The 20,233-nt window shown below is 39.0% G+C and overlaps 2 protein-coding genes and 1 long non-coding RNA gene across 3 annotated transcripts; 1 reads left to right on the plus strand and 2 right to left on the minus strand.

Moving 5' to 3' along the window:
* The first annotated feature begins 550 nt into the window (after positions 1-550).
* On the plus strand, positions 551-1,686 carry LOC131218572 (cyclin-dependent kinases regulatory subunit 2-like). The gene is made up of 3 exons (XM_058213183.1): positions 551-704; positions 833-893; positions 1,312-1,686. The coding sequence occupies exons 1-3, from the start codon at positions 652-654 to the stop codon at positions 1,483-1,485; spliced, it is 288 nt and encodes a 95-aa protein (XP_058069166.1). The 5' UTR covers positions 551-651; the 3' UTR covers positions 1,486-1,686.
* Positions 1,687-4,398: 2,712 nt separating this feature from the next.
* On the minus strand, positions 4,399-11,003 carry LOC131218571 (CASP-like protein 5C1). The gene is made up of 3 exons (XM_058213182.1): positions 10,113-11,003; positions 4,805-4,937; positions 4,399-4,727 (listed from the first exon to the last, which is right to left on the minus strand). Exons 1-3 carry the CDS (start codon positions 10,241-10,243, stop codon positions 4,533-4,535), a joined length of 459 nt encoding a protein of 152 aa, XP_058069165.1. The 5' UTR covers positions 10,244-11,003; the 3' UTR covers positions 4,399-4,532.
* On the minus strand, positions 5,744-9,159 carry LOC131218573 (uncharacterized). The gene is made up of 2 exons (XR_009157777.1): positions 6,161-9,159; positions 5,744-6,056 (listed from the first exon to the last, which is right to left on the minus strand). It is a non-coding gene; the product is annotated as an uncharacterized LOC131218573 (long non-coding RNA).
* Positions 11,004-20,233: the final 9,230 nt, after the last annotated feature.

Below are 20,233 nucleotides of genomic sequence, written 5' to 3' on the forward strand. Positions count from 1 at the left end.
CACCCTCCGTTGAAACATTTATAGGACCCACAGTGATGTATTTTTGAGATCCATCCTTTTCATAAGTTAACATATAGTTAGATGAAGTGAAAAAAAAAAAAAATATCAGCCTCATCGGAAACTATTGTGGCCCCTATGGTGTGGTCGACCTGAGATTTGAATCTTATACATAATTGGAGTCGTTCCATAAAATTAGCTGAAAAAAAGGATGGACGGCGTGGATCTAAAATTCATACTTCGAGATGGGCCCCACGATCACGGTCCCACCCACATGGCTGGTTCAGGGGTCGCAGCGCGTCCCGCAAAAACGTACTACAGGCTAGTCTTGTAATTTAGTTGAAGAGGAAGCGCTTTTTTGTATTAGAGAGGGGTATTTTCGGGAAGAAATATAATCCTTTACCATTTTTTAAACTTCAAATTTGAAAATTAAAAAGGCAAACAATCTATCCGTTTCAGGATTTTATAATTTCAAATATGTCTCCAACGGCTATTTTTTCCTTGTTTTGAATTAAGCATTCCCGCTCTTTACCTTCTCTATATATTCGTTTCTTCTCCATTCACATAAACGAGATTTCCTCTCTCTCATTGACATTGTGAGATATCCATCATTTTTAAATCGTTCACTTCTCAAGAAATTTTAAAAAAAAAAAAATGCCGGAAATTCAGTACTCCGAAAAGTACTACGATGAAAAATATGAATACAGGTAGTCTCTCTCCCGTGGTTCTTCTTTATGTTTCTTGAATTGGGTTATCTTCTCTCTCTCCGTTTCTTCCTTACGATTTCTTGAATTGGGTTTTCTATTCATATTGAAATGGATCATTTCTCTCACAGGCACGTCGTTCTACCTCGGGAGGTTGCGAAACTCTTGCCTAAGAACGTACTTCTTAAAGAGGTAATATACTTTGAATGCCGTTTCTACGGTTTGGATTTTGCAATTTGGGTTTATGATTTACTTTACTGTGAAACGCCACCAAGATAATCAGCATGATGAGAGATTGAAGAGGGACAAGCAGCACATTTTCCTTTCTCACGTGTGTGAGAGATCTCTGCCAATCATTAGGATGTGCCATGTCCCATAAATCAGGACAATCTGCTATCAAATGAGTAAAATGGTTGGTTGAAACTAAATTTATAAACTGCCAATACTTCACCTACGCATTCATGTCGATTCCATCATGGTATATGGTCAGGATCTTGCACATTTTCCATGTTGATACATGTGCGTGATTCACCTCTTCATTATTTTAGTTGCATGAATGGATTGATGGCGGATTAATGTTCTGATCAATATGATCGCGACCCCTTTTCAGGAGGAATGGAGAGGAATCGGTGTTCAGCAATCTCGCGGATGGGTACACTACGCGATTCATAAGCCCGAGCCCCACATCATGCTTTTCAGAAGGCCCTTGAATTATGAGGAAAATCAAAAGCAGGGGAAGATTGGTTTGAAAGGGGGAAATGTAACTACACCCATCTATTTGTAAGTCTTTTGGATCATGGGTTTTGTTCTCATAGGCCTTGGATCTCTCTGTTTAGGTCTTTTGGATCATGGGTTTTTAAGTCCCAAGGGTTGGATGGGTTTGAATGAGAAGCATATTTGGCTGTGAAAGAACTCTCTGTTTCCTTTTTCTTCTTTTTTCTGCCCAATGTCTTTGAGATTGGAAGTTGATACGTTGGTTTGTATTAGCCCTTCAAAAAAAAGTTGGAGAAAACTTTGATACTCTGGCAGTGTGTGAAGGAGAAAACACAAGCACTTGGAAATGTAATTCAAAATTAAACTGTCCAAATTCTGGGTCTGCATTAAGATGCATTAATGAATCAAAATTTATGCTTATATTAATTAATACAATCCACGGACATCTATTGGACAGTTAAACTGAAAAATATCTCATGGTATTATTTCAATTCCATTTCCATCCCTTGGGAGATGGATCTGCCCAAGAACTACTAGTTTGTCACATGGTGTACATATGGCACGAGCAAGGTGTATATGTTGATTAAAAAGTATGAAAAACATGTATATGTTCCGTAATAGACCATTACAGGGCTATTATAGCCTTTTATAGGGAATATAATGTGCTGTTAACAGCAATTAGAAGTCATTTCTTTTTCCACAATGGTTGTTACGGCCGTTACAACCCCATAACGTGTAATGGTTGCTACCGTTACCTTTACGTAACGGCCTTTATGGCACACCATGGGCACGATCCAAATAGAGAAAAGCTAGCTAATGGAATTAAAACTATGACAATCGCATTACAAATGTGATGTTCTAATCTATCTTAAGTGGGCTCACATAGCAGAAATTGTGTATATGAATTGAGAAGTAACTGGTTATTTATTAAAATATCGCTCTTTGGCAGAGAAGGAAGAATTGTTAATGTGGTACATTTAAAATATATAATTGAAGGACGTGTATGGTTAGGTTTCATTTGTATAATTGGTGGGAAATGACAAAACAAGTGTCCTCCATTAAGTAGGGCTGAAAGTCAGGCGGGTTCAACCCAACCGACCTTGCGACCAACCCGACATTGGGTTGGGCATGGGCAGGATGTATCGGGTTTGGTCTTGGGCTTGGGCTATACAAACACCAACCCGATAAAACTTGGGTCGGGCTCAAGTTGAGGGATCGGGTTGCCTAACCCAACGCTAACCCAATCAATATATAAGTTACTTATAAATAACTACATATATAATTAATATAATCATAGGTGTAAAAAAAATAAGATGTGTATTGAAAATATAATAGACTAATGACTAATGTAATAATGAAAATATTAGCATGTATCTAACCCGACTAACCAGACCGAGTCCACTTGGGTTGAGCTTGGGTTGAGAACTCCCAACCTGAGGTTGGGTTGGGTTAGGGTTGAATTATAGGAACCTTGGGTTGGCTAGGGTTGAGCAGCAACCCAACCCAACCCGCCTTACTTTCAGCCCTAGTTTTAAGATTATGACTTAGCAACAAGGAGCTCCACAATTTAGTTGTATGCCACTTGGGCTTTTTTTGAGCGCATACATGGGTTTTTGAGGATACTGATTGGGTGCCACGCTACCCTGCTCGTCCTGGGCTCGGCACAGGTAGGGTTCTGAGGGGCCCACCATGATGTATACGTTTTATCCACGCAGTCCAGGGCTCAAGTGGACCACATGATGGGGATTAAACACCTACAATGGAAAATGGGAGCTGTACTGGATAAGGCTTGATTTTCCTGCATTCTCCACTGCCCACCACCATTGGAATATAACACAGCAAATTGCAGATATCTGTCAACTTGGGTGGGGCCATCAAATAAAACTACAATGACGCAAAATCTAAATTGCTTCCTATCAGGTGACATGCTGCTCGTGCCAATGAATGACACGTGGCTGATTTGTGTCTTAAAGCCTGTTTGGGATAAAGGAAATGATAATGTGCATTTGATAAAAATCCATGAATTCGTTAAATTTATGGATTTGCACTGGATTTGAGTTTGGCATGTTCCGAAATCCACGGATTCTTTTTTGCTTTGAAAGGTATAGGATTTTCAAAGTCTTCAGGGCTTGGTTGATTGATGGTAAACAATGGTGATTGCAATCAATGTGAAATGGAATGCAACAAAATCGTGTGAATTGGAATCCTCTCAAAAGGGGCTTAGAATCAGAAGCAAATGCCAGAAACGGTCGGATTTTCAAAGCCGGGCCCACTTTTATGACCCACCCAAAGCTCCGAATGTCCTTAATTTTGGCATCAAATGTGACATGTACTAATTTGGGTTATTAAAACTGATTTTTACTTAATGCATTCCAATGACAAGCATCCAAACACAATTTTTGGAATCCAATGTATTCTAATTACAGGCATCCAGACACAACTCAGGATTCCAATTCTCAATTATTCCATTTACCATGCAATTTGGATTCTAGTGTATCGAAATGACAAGCATCCAAAACCAGCTCTTAGTCTTAAAAAATATTTGAATGGCACATGACCCTCAAACATCGCATTGCAAAATCTAGGATGAATTTCCCATTCGTCGCTTGTGGGGGTAGGAAAATCCCTCGATTGGATATCCTCGACATCCATATAAGGTTTTCAAAGCTCAAAATGTGGGTTCCCATTCCAAACATGCCTTTCTTCTTAACACCCATCATGGTTGGACAAGAGGTGAGAAATGATGATGGGGCAAAACAAGGGGCTGGGGCAAGTGAATCTAGCAGCAATCCTGTTTTGGGAAAGTTCTTTTCTTCCCATCCTAACTAGGATACCTTTTTTTTTTCGCTTTTCTTTTTTTTCTTTTTTTCATTTTGTTTGGATTCTTATAGAAATGAAAGAGTTCCACCTTACCAATCAATGTACAGAGTTTTTGCAGATACATCATAGAATTTCACATTTCTTTCATCTTTTTACTCATCAATGGGAAGAATCTGATTTTTATTAACAACTCACTTCCACCTTCCACAATCATATCAATAATATATAGACACAACCACATCATGAACAGTCTCAGATATCACCAGCAAGACAACAATAGCCCAAGTTGAATGAGAATCACCAAGAGGCAAGCAGCCACATATTGAAAAGAGACGAAGTGGTGGTAAGAAACCAAGACAAGAAAGCCATCGCAGCAGAGAGCTGATACCTGCTGCAGAACTTTGATGGGCAGTAGGACCCATTAATGTGGGGGAGGACATTGATGACACTAGCCGTAGCACAAGCTGCTGCCAACGATAGTAATGATAAGACCTGCATTGTGGGAATTAAATTTTCTCAGGAATGGATCATGGGAGCATTTGGTTAATTCAGGAATTGCAGGCACTTACCCAATCTCCGACAACGATGATCACCATAATGCCTGGTTGGCGAAGACCACATCCTACAAAGATTGAATATCCGTCCACCATTGCCAATGTAAAACTCCACGGAATCACCAAACCCATGATCGTTACCAGATAGCTGTCAGATTAACACACAAGTCAATGTCGTTGTAGTAGTGATGATCTATCACGGGTAAAAAGCGTGTCCATATTTTTACTTGCAAAAAGATTCAATTTAGATAGAAGGTACGTTTCACATAAGCAAGCTGTCATTGTTGTGTTGTGCTGTCCATTTCTTCTTCCAACATATAGTATATGCTGCTCAATGAAAATGAAATGGTTTATCTCGTTATGGTTGTTGGGACAACTGATAAACTAACATTGGCAATCTCTTCCAAACGAACACTAAGGTGCATTTGGTTGCACTGCTCCAAATTAGACTGATTAATCATGACATTTCATGATATTTGGTGCAACCAAATGCACCCTAAAGATAGTGATATGAAGCTCTTTTATTCTCAGAAGTACATCTGGGTGTCTTTGGAAATGCAGGATACTTTTTTGCTCAAATCAATACTCATTTGTTTCAGGTCCTACCTGAAACCTGAAACAAAATCGATCTTGTTTTAGGTGGAGAAGACAGACAGACAAACTGATTAATGTGGCTTCAGTTTTCTCCTTGGCCTGAAACCAGTTGGGAGCAGACAACCATTCGTTCACTAGATTTTCTGTTTTCACTTGTTCACCAGACTTTCTGTTTTCACTGCAATTTGGGGTATCCACAAGTGCTCCTAAACATGTGGGAAACTAGTCTCTAGTTTTATCCCTAACATTCTACAGATTATTTACTGTTGAATATGATTTGCATGGTAGTGTAAATCCCCACTGCTAGAAGAAGTTCACTGGTTAATTCCGAGTTCCCGAGTTTTTTTATTATTATTATTATTTATTTATTTTTACACATGCACACACACCCCCACACACTCACGCTGGTGGAATTTCACCACCTATGGGTACTTGAACCCTTGACCAGGTGTTGAAACTCCTAAGAGTCTACCACTGGAGCAAGAGTAAGGACCCGAGTTCCGGAGTATAAATGCCAATTGGAAAGCAAAAGAAATCCGCAAACATATCATTCAACAAGCCTTGTTCAGACAGCACCAGTCCTTTAATTAAAATGGCTCTACTCCATAAATCAATTTTCTAACTGCCGCAGAGGTCCAGCCCGAATTCAGGTTGGGTCGTCAAGGACCTTTGGCTGGGTTTGGGATTTTTTTTTTTCTTTTTTACACACGCACACACACCCCCACACACTCACGCTGTAGTGGGCTTTCACCACCTGTGGATACTCGAACCCTTGACCGGGGTTTGGGTTGAAAAGCGCCAACCGACTGACTTTGGGTCGAGAAATTTTGGGTCAGTTTTAGGTCAGGTTTCAATTAATCACATGTTTTCCGGTTGGGTTAGATTGGGTTCAGTCGGGTTGTGTTGAGTATAGAGGCCTTTGGTTGGGCTCAGGTTGGGTACCTCGAGTTGGAGTTTGGGTTGTGTTTGGGTTGACCCTCAACCCGACCCAACCCAACCCGCCCAAGCTGCACCCGTGTTGAACTCAAGTGGCAGTCATCAAAATCATGTCCAGGGGCATATGTTATTAGGATTGACCTATGAGATGTACCAGAAGCACCAGGACCGTGGAATCAAATGTAAGATGATGTGCTATATGCCCCACTGTTGTTCACTTGATTGCATTACAACATGCTGAAAAGGCAGGAAAAGCTTCAGCGTCCTTATATTTTCACAAGATGGTTTTGTGTCTCAACTCTGTTTTTTTTTTCTCTTTTTTCATGTGCGTGCGTGTGGCTCAACTCTCGAACACAGTTTGAAGAGGATAGAAATGCTGAAAACACATTCTCCATAGCACATGTTCTTGCGGCAATGTTAGATGAATTATTTAAATCCTGAACATGTGGAGTAGTCTCTAATATTTGAAGCCGCTAAGGGTGAAACTTGGGCGGGTTGGATTGGGTTAAGGGTCAACCCGAGCCCAACCCTACCTCAAGAGAACCCAACCCAAATTCTTACCCGAGGTGCCCAACCCAAACCCAACTTGAATACCTCTATACCAAACACTAAACCGACCTAACCCAACCATCCTGAATTCTAACACAAGGTGCCCAACCCAGCTTCCTCTATGATAAACACTAAACCAACTTAATCCGACCGATCTGACCCAAAATGTGATTATTCCCAACTTGGTATAACTCAACCAGCATTTGCTCAACCCAAACCCAAACCAATTTCAAATCGCGCAGGCATTTTCCAACCCTAACCTAACCCGAGGACCTTCATAGCCTGACCAAACCCAACCTGGACTTGAGTTGGGTAAATTGGGTTCGGGTTGACCCAAAACCAAGCAGCCCTGGAAGCCGTTGGAGAGTTGAAACTGGAAAGCATTTTAGGTTGCTAAATTTCGATACACTTTTAAACTGTTTTGCAGTGATTTAGTTCATTTACATGAAAATGATCAAATGGTAGTCACCTCACTTCGAATTCATATTAACAGATTAGGCTGTAACTTGCAATTGCAGTACTTTCAAATGACAAGAGCCTCATTATGAATACTAGGAAATGTCATTGTAATTTGATCATTTCCTCTTTACTAAACCAAAATTTCACGATTCAAGCCCAAACAAGAAACTAGTAGCTCTTCAGATTATTGTATTCTTGTCTCTGATCGATAAAAAATCTTATTTTCGGTTTCCAATCTTGGTGGATCGAGTGATGTAAATAATGGAGGAAAGAAGCTTGGATGAGAATCGTGATAGAAACTGATAATAAGCAAGTACAGAGTAAAAACAGAAAGACAACATGGGATGCTGACAGAAGTATACCAAGCTTCAGAATAACGAATAGCAAATTATTGGATGAATTATCTAGTTGAATTGAGATTATTAGTCACACAAAGTGGCGATAACTAAATTGCATTGCCATCGAGCATCTGTCTCTAAACTCAATTGTGTTACTTTCAGGTTGGAATAAATGTAAATGCAATTTGAGGCTACTTCGTCATTATAATTGCTGGAATACATCACTAGTTCTGTAGTTTCCTCTTGAATAAACTGAAATGCAATTCAATTCACTTATGCATCCAAATGCTGCCCATTCCACCCACATTCTTTTTTCTTTCCAGTTGCAGAAAATGCAGCAAATTGTTCTAAAACAATTACAAACATTTACTGATAAGATCAAAACAAAAGAATGAGATCTGGAAACAGCGAAACTGTTGAATCTTAGAAGGAAAATCAAACTCATCTAAATTGGGTTATTAAGAAAATTGTCAATCCAATTCAGATTGTTCAGAAGCAGGATGGGTTTGTAGAGGATGGCTGTTAAATCCAAAAAAAAAAAAAGCTTTTCGGAACCTTCAAATTGATTCGAGTCCAATTAAATGTTGAAACTTATGCTACTCAGCTCGACATGACCTAAAAATGGATTCCTGAAGTTGAATGTTGACGGGGCAGGTTGGAGTTGGGGAAATTATTAGAGATGGCTTTGGAAACTTGCTTTATGCTTATGTGGATTTTTATGACATTTGTAACAACATGAAGGCAGAAATAAAGGCTCTTTTGGATGGCTTGAGAATTTGTTCTTCCAAAAACATTATGTAGTAGTGGAAGTGATTCTGGGGTCGCAGTTAATAGCTTCACCAATCATAACTATAGAGCTCCTTGGAATGCATGATATGAATGAGAGGAAATCAGAGGTTTACTTGAGACTTTTAGGGCCCTTTTGGACACAGTTGCACAAAAGGGTGTTTCAAGCCTGCTTTTCTAATCGACCTAACGAAGACCTTTTGGATTGGTTTTTGTTCAGCTAGCATTTTAGAGCCTATTTTGCTGAGTGGGATGGTGAAACAGGAGTTTGCAAATTGCATCAGAATGCACATTTAAAAAAAAAAGACTTGTTTGGCTCGAAAGGGGGTTTACACCTAAAACACCCCTCTGGAGAGTGTGTCCAAATGGGCCCTTAATTGTCCTTTGACCCATATCCTTCATGGGAGCAATCAGGTGCACACTGGCATGCAATAAGTGATGCAGCTCTTCCTTTTCCACATTGTCTTCCATACCTACTCATATGAAACCTCTGATTCTTTCAGATCACTCAGGATTTTTCAATTAAAAATGAGGTGACATTTATGTGTAGCAGATTGTTTTAAGGGTTTTTATTTTTTATTTTTGGGTTTAATAATTGAAGGATTATGTTTGACCCTCCCTCTTATCATTTGTAATTCTGATTTTTTAAAATAAATATTGGCAGTACCGTCCAACTTGAGAGAGAGAGAGAGAGAGAGAGAGAGAGAGAGAGAGAGAGAGAGAGGGAGGAACCTTGGAGAAAAGCTACAGATGTGTGTCCACCAACTTGAGAGAGAGAGAGAGAGAGAGAGAGAGAGAGAGAGAGAGAGAGAGTACACCACAAAAACCAAATTTTTTGCCACTTCCTGCAACCCATGGGAGAATTCAGGCTCTCTCTCTCTCTCTCTCTCTCTCTCTCTCTCTCTCTCTCTCTCTCTCTCTCTCTCTATTTTAGGTTGTGTTTGGATGACCATCCAACTGACTTGCAATAATTAGTTCAATACAGAGCAAATGATCTAATTGAAGATCCATTTTTTTAGTGTCTGCCCCTCAAATTGCAATTACATTCCTTTAACAATTCAAAAGTAACATAATTTCAATATGGAACCTCACGCATCAATATGAATCCAAAAGAAAGCATCTGAAATCTTGTCATTTAAACTTCATTGAACTAATTATTGCAATTCAATTCAATTCTGCACTCAAACACAGCCATAGCAGCAAAGTTCATGTGCAAATCTTTGTTTCTCAGAACCTGTTCTCTGAGACATAGGAAGAGACCATGGTGATAGGCCCCAACATAGATGGTAGTTCCCTACAAATGTTCCAGATATGGAGGTCATAGCCTTCAATATTTGGACCATTCTCAATTAAATATAGATTGCTGTCTGGGAGATTTTTGGAGCATGCTGCATCCATGGTGAGGACCATCAGATCAATGGTCTAGATCACTGATCCATGGACCCCATATGTGTGATCCTGATCCATACTAACACTTCCTGGTGTTCATGACCCCGTAATTCCTCTTTTAAGCCTTTGACATCATTCAAATACTTCCAAATAATACAAATCATTCATTAACAAAATCTGTGAAGTTGAAGAGATTTGCATAGGAATTGGAATTGAGAAATGGATTTGAGAACACAACATATGCATGTTTGAGGTAAAGAGATAAAGATTACCAGAAGGCGGTGTAGCTGTAGAATTCGACGCCCACAGACATGAAGAGAAGAGAAGCTGCCGAGAAGAGCGCCTGCCCCAACCGCAGTGACAAGCTGGCGCTCGTGCCGAAAGACCCAGGCATTTCATCCATAGGTAGAAAAGAAGGGGTGCATGGAATTGACGGCGGTGATTGCCTTCTGCCTTGACTCGGCTCATCTTGGCCGTTCAATTCTCACCATTTGCCATTCAAAGCTTCTCATCAATCAAAAATACAATACCCTTTACCGAAAACAAGGATTTCCGTAGAATCTGATTAGAAGAACTCAACGAAGACCTATGCAGCAGTTGGATTTCCCTTCTCTTCCATTTCTGAAGAGAAATCCAAGAAAACAGAACGAAATCTGCAGATTCTGATGAGAGCTCAAATCAAAAGCAGTTTGGGAGTTGGGTTCCTCTAGTCTTGGATTTATATAGAAAAAAATCAAGAAAAAAAGTTCTGCAGATTTTGGTATGGAAGAACTCAATCAAAAGCTATTTGGGAGTTGGGTTTCTCTTGTTTCTTTTATTTCCAAAGAAACATAAAGAAAATTCTGCAGCCTCCAGTGATATAAACCCAATCAAAAGCTATTTATGGAATTGGGTTTCTATTGTTTCTTTATTTCCAAGAAAACAGAAAGATAATTCCGGAGATTTCGATGATAAAAACCCAAACAAAAGCTATTTGGGAATCGGGTTTCCTTTGGTTTTTTTATTTTCCCTGCTAGACAGAATTTCAGAGAAAAGGAGGGAAATTGAAGGACAGATGCTGGTGCTTTGGATTGCAGAAGCTTCTCTTTTTCCAGCTTTTCTTCAGGAAAGATGGCGGTAGAATTGCCGGGTATATCGTTTTGGGCGGTTGGGATCTGACACGTTTCTTTCCTTTCCCGGGAGAAAGATAACGATCAAATCGATGATACTCGGATGAGACCATCCATACACGTGCACCCAGTTGCCTTACATTTGGCATGTGCCTCATTCCATCTAAAGCGTCCAGATTGTGGGCCTCACTTTAGATGGAGCATCTGATGATCTTCATCTCTTATTGTTTTTAATTCGTTTCCTAGTTGGAACAATTAAGTATTTTCATCCTGACCATTACAATTAAGTATTTTTCATCTTGACCGTTAATGGCCTTAAATCGGATAGTTTTTGGGATTACCTGTTAGTTGTAATTTTTAGTATGGGCCCATCACTATGTTGGTCATGATTTACGGTTTGGATTGTGCAAGATGTAGACTAACTCAACTCATTGATCAAGAGGGTCCTTACTCCTACTCGGGTGGTAGGCTCTTAAGAGTTTCAACACCGGGTCAAGGGTTCGAGTACCCATAGGTGGTGAAATTCCACCACGGCGTGCGTGCGTGGGGTATGTGTGCGTGTAAGAAGAAGGAAGAATAACAAATAAAAAAAACTCATTGATCAAAATAGTAATACAATACACTGGCTGCGGATAGCTCTTGATATGCAGGTACTAAAAATGATAAACGTGGAAAATATTAAATCAATGTACACCTACTAAATTGTGGGACCCACCGTCTCCAAGAATTCTAACCCCTTCCGGGCGAATACTTGTTTTTTAATATGTGACTATTGCATTTTTTTTTTTTTAACTGTTCACTAAATGTCCAAAAGTCTAATATTTAGATAACCAAATAAGAGTTAGGTTTGCTACATGACAAATCTAAACTAGTGCTATAGTTTGAAAGGTTTCATTTGAATTTGTATGCCACGTGTGCAATGTTTCAATAATTTTTAACTACATGTGTACCATCCATCGCACTCTGCCAAAGTATTAAAGTATTTCTCTAAAATGAATGCATGGATACTCAAAAAAGTGGAAAAAATTAGCACCTAGATGAGTAGATGAGTCCGTGTTATGCCCTTTTTTTTTAGCCGCTCCGAAAGTTTTTCACTGATTTATATTTTTAGGGTATAGAGCTTCGTTTTTTTTGCGAAAACATTTCTGCCTATCAAAGAAAAGCAGCCTAAAAAGGCAGGGGTTATTTTATCTTTCTAAGGTCGTACCTACAACTAGTAGTCTAGTTTAGTAATTAAAGTTTTTTTTGATTCGAAAGAAAAAACGAAGGTTGTCCATGGTCTATACTAGAAAAGTATTCAAAAGTGTACGGTTAATCATTCAGTCAGGTGGTATGTGTGTACTTCAATCCAGACCGTATAAATCGGGGACTCGTTGTAGGTGGACATATCCCAAAAATAGATTGATGGATTGATCATAAACGCCCCACGTTTGGATATTGAAGGACTCTTGTGTAAAGAATGAGTTCCACGTGCCTTAATTCATCAATCAAATGGCTAGGATTGAACGATCGGAGTGGGCCACAACTTGGATAATCCATAACCGAAAGTAACATCAATCAGTCAATCTTAGCCATTCTATTGAAGGAGTTTGGGGGAAAGATAGATGGTTATGAAAGAACGTCAACATATTCTTAGTCCGTCCATTCTTCTCTCCTCTAATTCAATGGTTTGGAGTTTCGAATCCGTGTGGACTTCGGTATCTAATCCATCCAATGTAGCCCCACCTGATGATCCGTTCGGATATTGTACGGATTTTCCAGGTGTACAGAAAATCTTCTCGTTGGCAAGTTGAGTACAGGAGCTGTTCAAACTTTAGGGAACTTCCCATGAGGTCAAGCTATGTGGGCCCCGCATTGATGCATGTTGAAAATCTACCCCATTAGTCAGATGCACCATTCCATGGTAGGCTTCTAGACTTAAAAATCAAGTTAATCCATGACTTGGATGGGCCACACCACATATAAAAGTTGAGAGGGGTTACCCTCCCATTAAAACGTTCATAATCATTTGTTAGGCCCGATATGTGTTTCAAAAATCCAGCCCATCCATTATATGTATCCCATGTGGATGAGGGGTTAGACCAAGTTTCAGATGCATCCAAATTTTATGTGGGCCCCACCAAGTGCTTTTATATGTTTTAAGCATGTATTCACATAATTTTAGATGTTATAGCCTGCCTAAGTTCCTCATACGGCTGATTTTTGGAATATCTTATGATTGAAAGGGGACCATCAAACGCATGGTGTTGATGTTCAACACGCATCAAAGTAGGACTGTGTGAATCATTTATATATATATATATATATATATGTGTGTGTGTGTGTGTGAGAGAGAGAGAGAGAGTAATGCTCACACACAACTAATTGGAAAAATTATATTAGTCTAACTAGCTGTATATTAAACAGTAAAAAATTATTATCACCATAAGTAATATAACTAGTGTGTATTCATAATATCAGGTTTTATAAGAGTATGATAGAAATTATATGTCAAAGATCTAGCCTATCCATAAAATAGGGCATACTAATTATATTTTATCTGCTAAAACTTAATAAACGATCATTATCACTATAGCCACACATATAAGTTGAATATGTACGGTTGGAATAGATTTTTAATAGCTCCGTTTTCTTGTAAATAAATATCATACAATTAATCATTTAAAAATATTTTTATGTCTTTCACATGTTAAAATAAATAAATAAATAAAATCCTATGTAAGTAATGGATGAGATTTCTTATACATTTAGTTCAACGCACAAATACATCACATGTGTGCAGCTTCCTTAGTCATCCCATTTCCTATTAACATCCGTTGCCTTATTGCCTAGTTTACATATCACTGCATGTTAATAAATGCTCTCCTGCATAGAGAAGGAGCTCCATGTTACGTGGCAAAATGAGTACCCAGATTGAGTGGAAACGGAGTGGCTACTCCTGACACCTGCCCTGGAGCTGATGATCGGTGCTCTGTGGGCCCCACCATGATGTATGTGTTTCATCCATTCCGTTCATCCATTTTAAAATATCATTTTATATCTTTATCCCAAAATTGTGAGGGATATAAATCTCAAACGGATCACACCACAGGAAAAAAAAGTGATTGGATATCCATCATTTAAATCCTCCTAAGGCCCAATGTACTGTTTATTTGAAATCCAATCCGTTTATTAGGTCATAAAGACCCAGATGAAGGGAGAAAACAAAGATCAACTTGATCCAATACTTTTGTGGCCCCAAAAATTTTTTAACGGTCGAAGTTCATTCAACACTGTTTCCTGTAATGAGGTCCACTTGAGATTGGGATATACCTCATTTTTTGTGTATTACCATAAATTGATCTAGAAAAATAGATAGACGGAATGGATGAAACACATACATCATGATGGGCCCACAGAGCACCGACCATCAGCTCCGGGGCTGGTGTCAGGGGGAGTAGCCAATCCGTTTCCGATTGAATGCGCCTCGCTGTTGTGTCAATGTGAAATCCACCCAAACCATCACTTCATGTTTGATCTAGGGCTAAGAAATCTGCCGATCTTTGTTTCAGTAGGGCCACATGATTGAAAATATTTTACGGGAAAATCTCACCCTCTACACTGTTCCCTAAAATGTGACCCAATTGAATCCCACGTGAGCTTTATTTTTTAACCTTTAAGGATATCTTTTGGTTTCCCATCTAATGGTGTAATGTATTCTACGGCGGTATAGTGGGCCCTGTAAAAATCGAGGGTGGATGTCTCTCTCCCAACTATTTTCTTTGGTGTGGGTCAATTGAATAACAAATCATCCTGATTTTTAGGTTACTAGCCCCGGATTACAAATAAAATGATGGGAGTTTGACCCAGTGAAATATCCGTGCGGATTAGCTACTGAAAAGTTGAGTAGGAAACTCGCTACTGAGTGACATCAAAAGCTCCGTGGGGCCCAACATGATGTATATTTTGTATCCACACCGTCCATCCATTTGGAGAGAACATTTTATGGCATGAGCCAAAAAATGGCTAAGATTCAAAACTCCAATGAACCCCATCACAGGAAGCAATAGAGAGAGTGACGCCCACCATTAAAAACTTCTAAGGGCAACAAAAGTTTTTGATCAAGCTGATATTTTTTTTTCCCCTTTATAATGTATTTTTTAACTTATTAACGGGTTGGATCTCAAATAAACATCATAGTGGACCTTAGAAAGGTTTCAACGGTAGATGTCACTTTCTCCACGATTTTCTGTAGTGGGCCCATTACAGATTCTTATCTACCTTATTATTTGACTCTCCTCCTAATATAATATCTCCAAATGAATGAACTGTGCGGATATAATACATTTATCATGGTGAGACCCACGTCACTTGGTGACGTCACTTCAGCAGCGATCTCGCTGCTCAACCTGTCACTGGACACTAGCTAACCCGCCTCTTAAAATATCCGACGCGGATTATATACTGACAGGTTGAGTAGCCGGACTGGCTACTGAAGTGACGCCACTAAACTATGCGGATCCTATTGCGATGTATGTGTTGTATCCGCGATGTTCATTCATTTGTAAATATTATTTTAATAAATGATCTAAAGAATGAGGTAAATCCAAATCTTTAGTGCGCGACACCGTAGAAAACAACGGGAAAATTGATGCCCACCGTTGAAACCTTTTTAAGGCTCACCATGATGTTTTTTTTTGAAATCCAACTTGTTCAAAAGTTATAAAAGGCATTAAAGAAGGGAAAACACAAATATCAACCTGATCAAAAACTTTTGTAGCCTTTAAAAGTTCTTAACGGTGGCATTACTCTCCCCACTGTTATCTGTGGTGGGATTTACTAGAGATTTGGATGTAACTCATTCTTTGGATATTACCCTAAAATGATCGCTCTAAATGGATTGACGGTGTGGATACAAAAAATAACATCACTTCAGTGGCAGTGTCACTACTCAACCTGTGAGTAGCCAATCCGCGTCCAAGAATATCATTGCAGGCTTACCGCCTGCACTGGTCCGGGAAAATAGTATAGTACCGAGAAAAGATCGAGAGAAATTTCCTACCGTACCACCCATATATGGCCCACGAACTTTGTAAGTCCACTTGCTTTTACCTTCCAAGAGTAAGCCCTGGCTGTACGGATAACTTTTCTCAGGTCAAAAATGCCTCCTTTTCCTTCCGTAAGCGGATCGGCTGGTACTCGAAGACGAGCGCTGACACTCCTCGATCTCCAAGTTGTACGATCGGTTCAAAAGAGATCCAAGTTACATGGGCCCCATAATTATGTATTTATTATATCCACAACGTTCATCCATATTTCGAGGTCATTTTAAAGCATTATCAAGAAAAAAAAAAAAAATCATACCCAAAGATCAGTTGGACCACACCACAGAGCAGCAGGATTATTGATTTTCACCGTTAAAAGTTTTATAACGCCCACCATAACATCTGTTTTCCATCCAATCTATTCATAAGGTCACAAAGACCCGAATGAAGAGGAAAAAACAAAGACCTGAATGAAGCGGAAAAACAAATTTCATAATGATCCAAAACTTCTGTGACCCCTAAAAGGGTTTCAATGGTAGACATTCAATCCTCCACTACCTTTTACAGTATGGTCCACTTGATAGCTAGATCTATCTTATTTTTCATCTCAACCCTTAATACGAGTTCACCAAATAGATGGACAGTTTGGATATAACACATACCTCATAATGAGATCCACAAAAAGCGGTAGAGATTACAACAGGGAAAAAAAAAAAAAGCCAGCGAGTCGGGATCGACCGAGTTGGGACCCTAAACATAGTGCCGCAGCAATCTGTGCACCTTTTTTTTATTTTAAGTGGAGAACTTTATTCTACCTACATTTTTATCATATATATATATATATATATATATATATATATATATATATATATATATATATATATCTTTTTCTTTTTCATTTCTTTCTTTATTCATTTAACAAGAATATCTTCTAAACCAAAATTAGTTACTTGACGTGCTATATATGATTTTAGGGTAGGAGAAGCTACTTTAGCCAACCGACCTCGTTATTTTCAAAGATTCCATCAGGTCAATGGTCCAAAATCTATTTTATTCACTTCGCGATCAATTTCAATCCTTCACGGTCAATTCCATACATTTCACGGTTAATTCCGGCGATTCCCCTTCACTTCATGGTCAATTCAATTCATTTCACGGTCAATTCCATGCATTTTATGGTCAATTCCGGCGATTCCCCTTCACTTCACGGTCAATTCAATTCATTTCACGATCAATTCCCTTCACTTCATGGTCAATTCCATGCATTTCACGGTCAATTTCGACGATTCCCCTTCACTTCACGGTCAATTCCCTTCACTTCACGGTCAATTCAATTCATTTCACAGTCAATTCCCTTCACTTCACGGTCAATTCCGGTGATTCCCCTTCACTTCACGGTCAATTCAATTTATTTCACAGTCAATTCCTTTCACTTCACGATAAATTCAATTCATTGCACTGTCAATTCCATTCACTTCACGGTCAATTCCATGCATTTCACGGCCAATTCCGACAATTCCCCTTCACTTCACGGTCAATTCAATTCATTTCACGATCAATTTCCTTTACTTCACGGTCAATTCCATGCATTTCATGGTCAATTCGCTTCACTTTACGGTTAATTCCATGCATTTCATGGTCAATTCCTTCACTTCATGGTCATTTCCATTCATTTCACGGTCAATTCCGGCAATTCCCCTTCACTTCACGGTCAATTCCATGCATTTCACGGTCAATTTCCTTCACTTCACGGTCATTTTCATTCATTTCATAGTCAATTTCCTTCACTTTACGGTCAATTCCATGCATTTCATGGTCAATCCCGGTGATTCCCCTTCACTTCACGATCATTTCCATGCATTTCACGGTCAATCCCCTTCACTTCACCGTCAATTCCAGTGATGATGATGAATATGTTTCTAGGTGACTTCTTTCACAAAATTACAGATTAATTTTGAAGATATTGATGCTATTATAGGATAAAGAACCTGCTACGAAGAAAATATGATGATGGAACAATGTTTAACTTGTGCTGCAGCCCAATTGTATAATTCTTGCAATTCCACCTCCAATCAAGATCTTGCTACCTCTGATGCAATTAAGATCACTTGAGAAGTAAATCCTAAAGATATGTGTTCATAGCTGTCAAGTGCAAAAAAGGATTCTTTCCTTGATGATTGTGTAGCTATTATAGTCAGGGTGTTTACTTTTCAACATATGCAAAAAGATTGAATCTAGCTTAATGTAGATTTATTGATGTTGCTAATCATATGTTGAAAGTCGTTCAATTCATATGCTTTATTCAATGTACTATTATTTGTGGGGAGCATGTTGCATTATTCAATACACTTTGTTTTTCCATGATGGTAGGATGTGAAAAGAGGTCACCATTGTTTTGAGTAGGAAGGTAAGATGTATACATCTTGGCTTCTGTGATTGCCTGAGTGATGTAGCATTAGTTTGGAGGCTGACTAGTGTGAACCTCTTGTATCCTTCTAAACAGGCTTGTTTTTCTTTTGCTTGGTGCACATGCTGATCTAGGAAAAGTTCGCTCTGTATGTTTCTCTTCACATGTAACTTTGTTTTTGCACTAGTTAAAAATCAATGTGTGAGTAAAAAACTAAAGCAGTGTATATGTTCTTTGCATTAGATCTCCAGCTTCTTATTGTTGGGGCGTCATGTTCAAAATCACTAGGTCTCCAGAAGTGTATATGTTCTTTGCACTAGTCAGGGAATTGACCGTGAAATGCATGGAATTGACCGTGAAGTGAGGGGGAATCGCATGTAATTGACCATGAAATGCATGGAATTGACTGTGAAGTGAAGGGAACTAACCGTGAAATGCATGGAATTGACCGTGAAATGAATGTCTTATTAAAAATTTGAATCGTAGTAGTAAGAAATTTGCAATTTCAAAGAAAGCAACAAATGTATTCAATATATAACATTCACAGTCATATTACAAGATATGTTCCACACCCAAACTTCTTACTGTTGGGGCATCATGTTCGAAACCACTGTAAGCCACCGGGTCTTTGAGTATTGCCTCATTAACGCGCTGCATTGTTTCGGTGAATAAAGGAATGTAGTGATCTAGATGCTTCAATTGTGCTGCCAAGAATATTCTTACATCTACGTTATCTTCAATTACAGTCGGAAGGACTGATTTGTTTGTGCAAGGATATAATCCTTTCAACCTAATATCATAATCCTCAGGTCTACTCTTCGCAATCCATTACATTTTTTATAAAAGCTCATCATATATAGTGTCAACGCCCACAACAGTAGTTTTCGAGTCTCCACCCTTGTACATGTATTGATTGTTTTCACTTACTAACTCCCCACCATATGAGCATAAGATGATTATTGAAGCCATTTTCTGAAAACAAACATAATGATATAACTCGTTTAGTATTCACATGTATAAGGTGGATTTGACCAAGTAGTAGGAAATCCATCGTTGTACTAGCACGAATATGACCGACTTATCGGTCAAATTTTCAAAGTTTTCAATTGTAGGGATCTATGCCACTCAGTTCGCAATGATTTTCACTTACTTCGCGATCAATTTCACTCACATTTAGGGCAGGTTCACTCAATTCGTGATGAATTTCACTCACTTCTCAGTCCTGAAGTGATTACAAATGACCGCAAAGTGAGTGAACTTAAGGAAATTGAATTAACCGTGAAGTGAAGAGGAAATGACGGAATTGACCGTGAGAAGTGAAGGGAATTGACCGTGAAATACATGGAATTGACCGTGAAGTGAAGGGGGAATTGACCGTGAAATGCATAGAATTGACCGTGAAGTGAAGGGGATTGACTGTGAAATGAAGGGAATTGACCGTGAAGTGAAGGGAATTGATCATGAAATGCATGGAATTGACCGTGAAGTGAAGGGGATTGACCATGAAATGAATTGAATTGATCGTGAAGTGAAGGGGATTGACCATGAAATGCATGGAATTGACTGTGAAGTGAAGGGGATTGACTGTGAAATGAATTGAATTGACCGTGAAGTGAAGGGAATTAACCGTGAAATGCATGGAATTGACCGTGAAGTTGAGGGGATTAACCGTGAAATGAATTGAATTGACCGTGAAGTGAAGGGGAATCACCAGAATTGACCATGAAATGCATGGAATTGACTGTGAAGTGAAGTGAAATGACCATGAAATTCATGGAATTAATTGTGAAGTAAAGGGAATTAACCGCGAAATGAATTGAATTGACTGTGAAGTGAAGGGGAATCGCCAGAAT

Source organism: Magnolia sinica, chromosome 11 (assembly GCF_029962835.1).
Source record: "Magnolia sinica isolate HGM2019 chromosome 11, MsV1, whole genome shotgun sequence".
NCBI classification, from domain to species: Eukaryota; Viridiplantae; Streptophyta; class Magnoliopsida; order Magnoliales; family Magnoliaceae; genus Magnolia; species Magnolia sinica.

What these genes read in the sequence shown, in the direction of transcription:
- LOC131218572 (XM_058213183.1), top strand. Translation starts at nt 652, where the DNA reads ATGCCGGAAATTCAGTACTCCGAAAAGTACTACGATGAAAAATATGAA. An exon ending in GATGAAAAATATGAATACAG is followed by an intron (nt 705 to 832) that starts GTAGTCTCTCTC and finishes TTTCTCTCACAG; the next exon opens with GCACGTCGTTCTACCTCGGG. An exon ending in AGAACGTACTTCTTAAAGAG is followed by an intron (nt 894 to 1,311) that starts GTAATATACTTT and finishes ACCCCTTTTCAG; the next exon opens with GAGGAATGGAGAGGAATCGG.
- LOC131218571 (XM_058213182.1), bottom strand. Translation starts at nt 10,243, where the DNA reads ATGGATGAAATGCCTGGGTCTTTCGGCACGAGCGCCAGCTTGTCACTG. An exon ending in TACAGCTACACCGCCTTCTG is followed by an intron (nt 4,938 to 10,112) that starts GTAATCTTTATC and finishes TTAATCTGACAG; the next exon opens with CTATCTGGTAACGATCATGG. An exon ending in TCATCGTTGTCGGAGATTGG is followed by an intron (nt 4,728 to 4,804) that starts GTAAGTGCCTGC and finishes CCCACAATGCAG; the next exon opens with GTCTTATCATTACTATCGTT.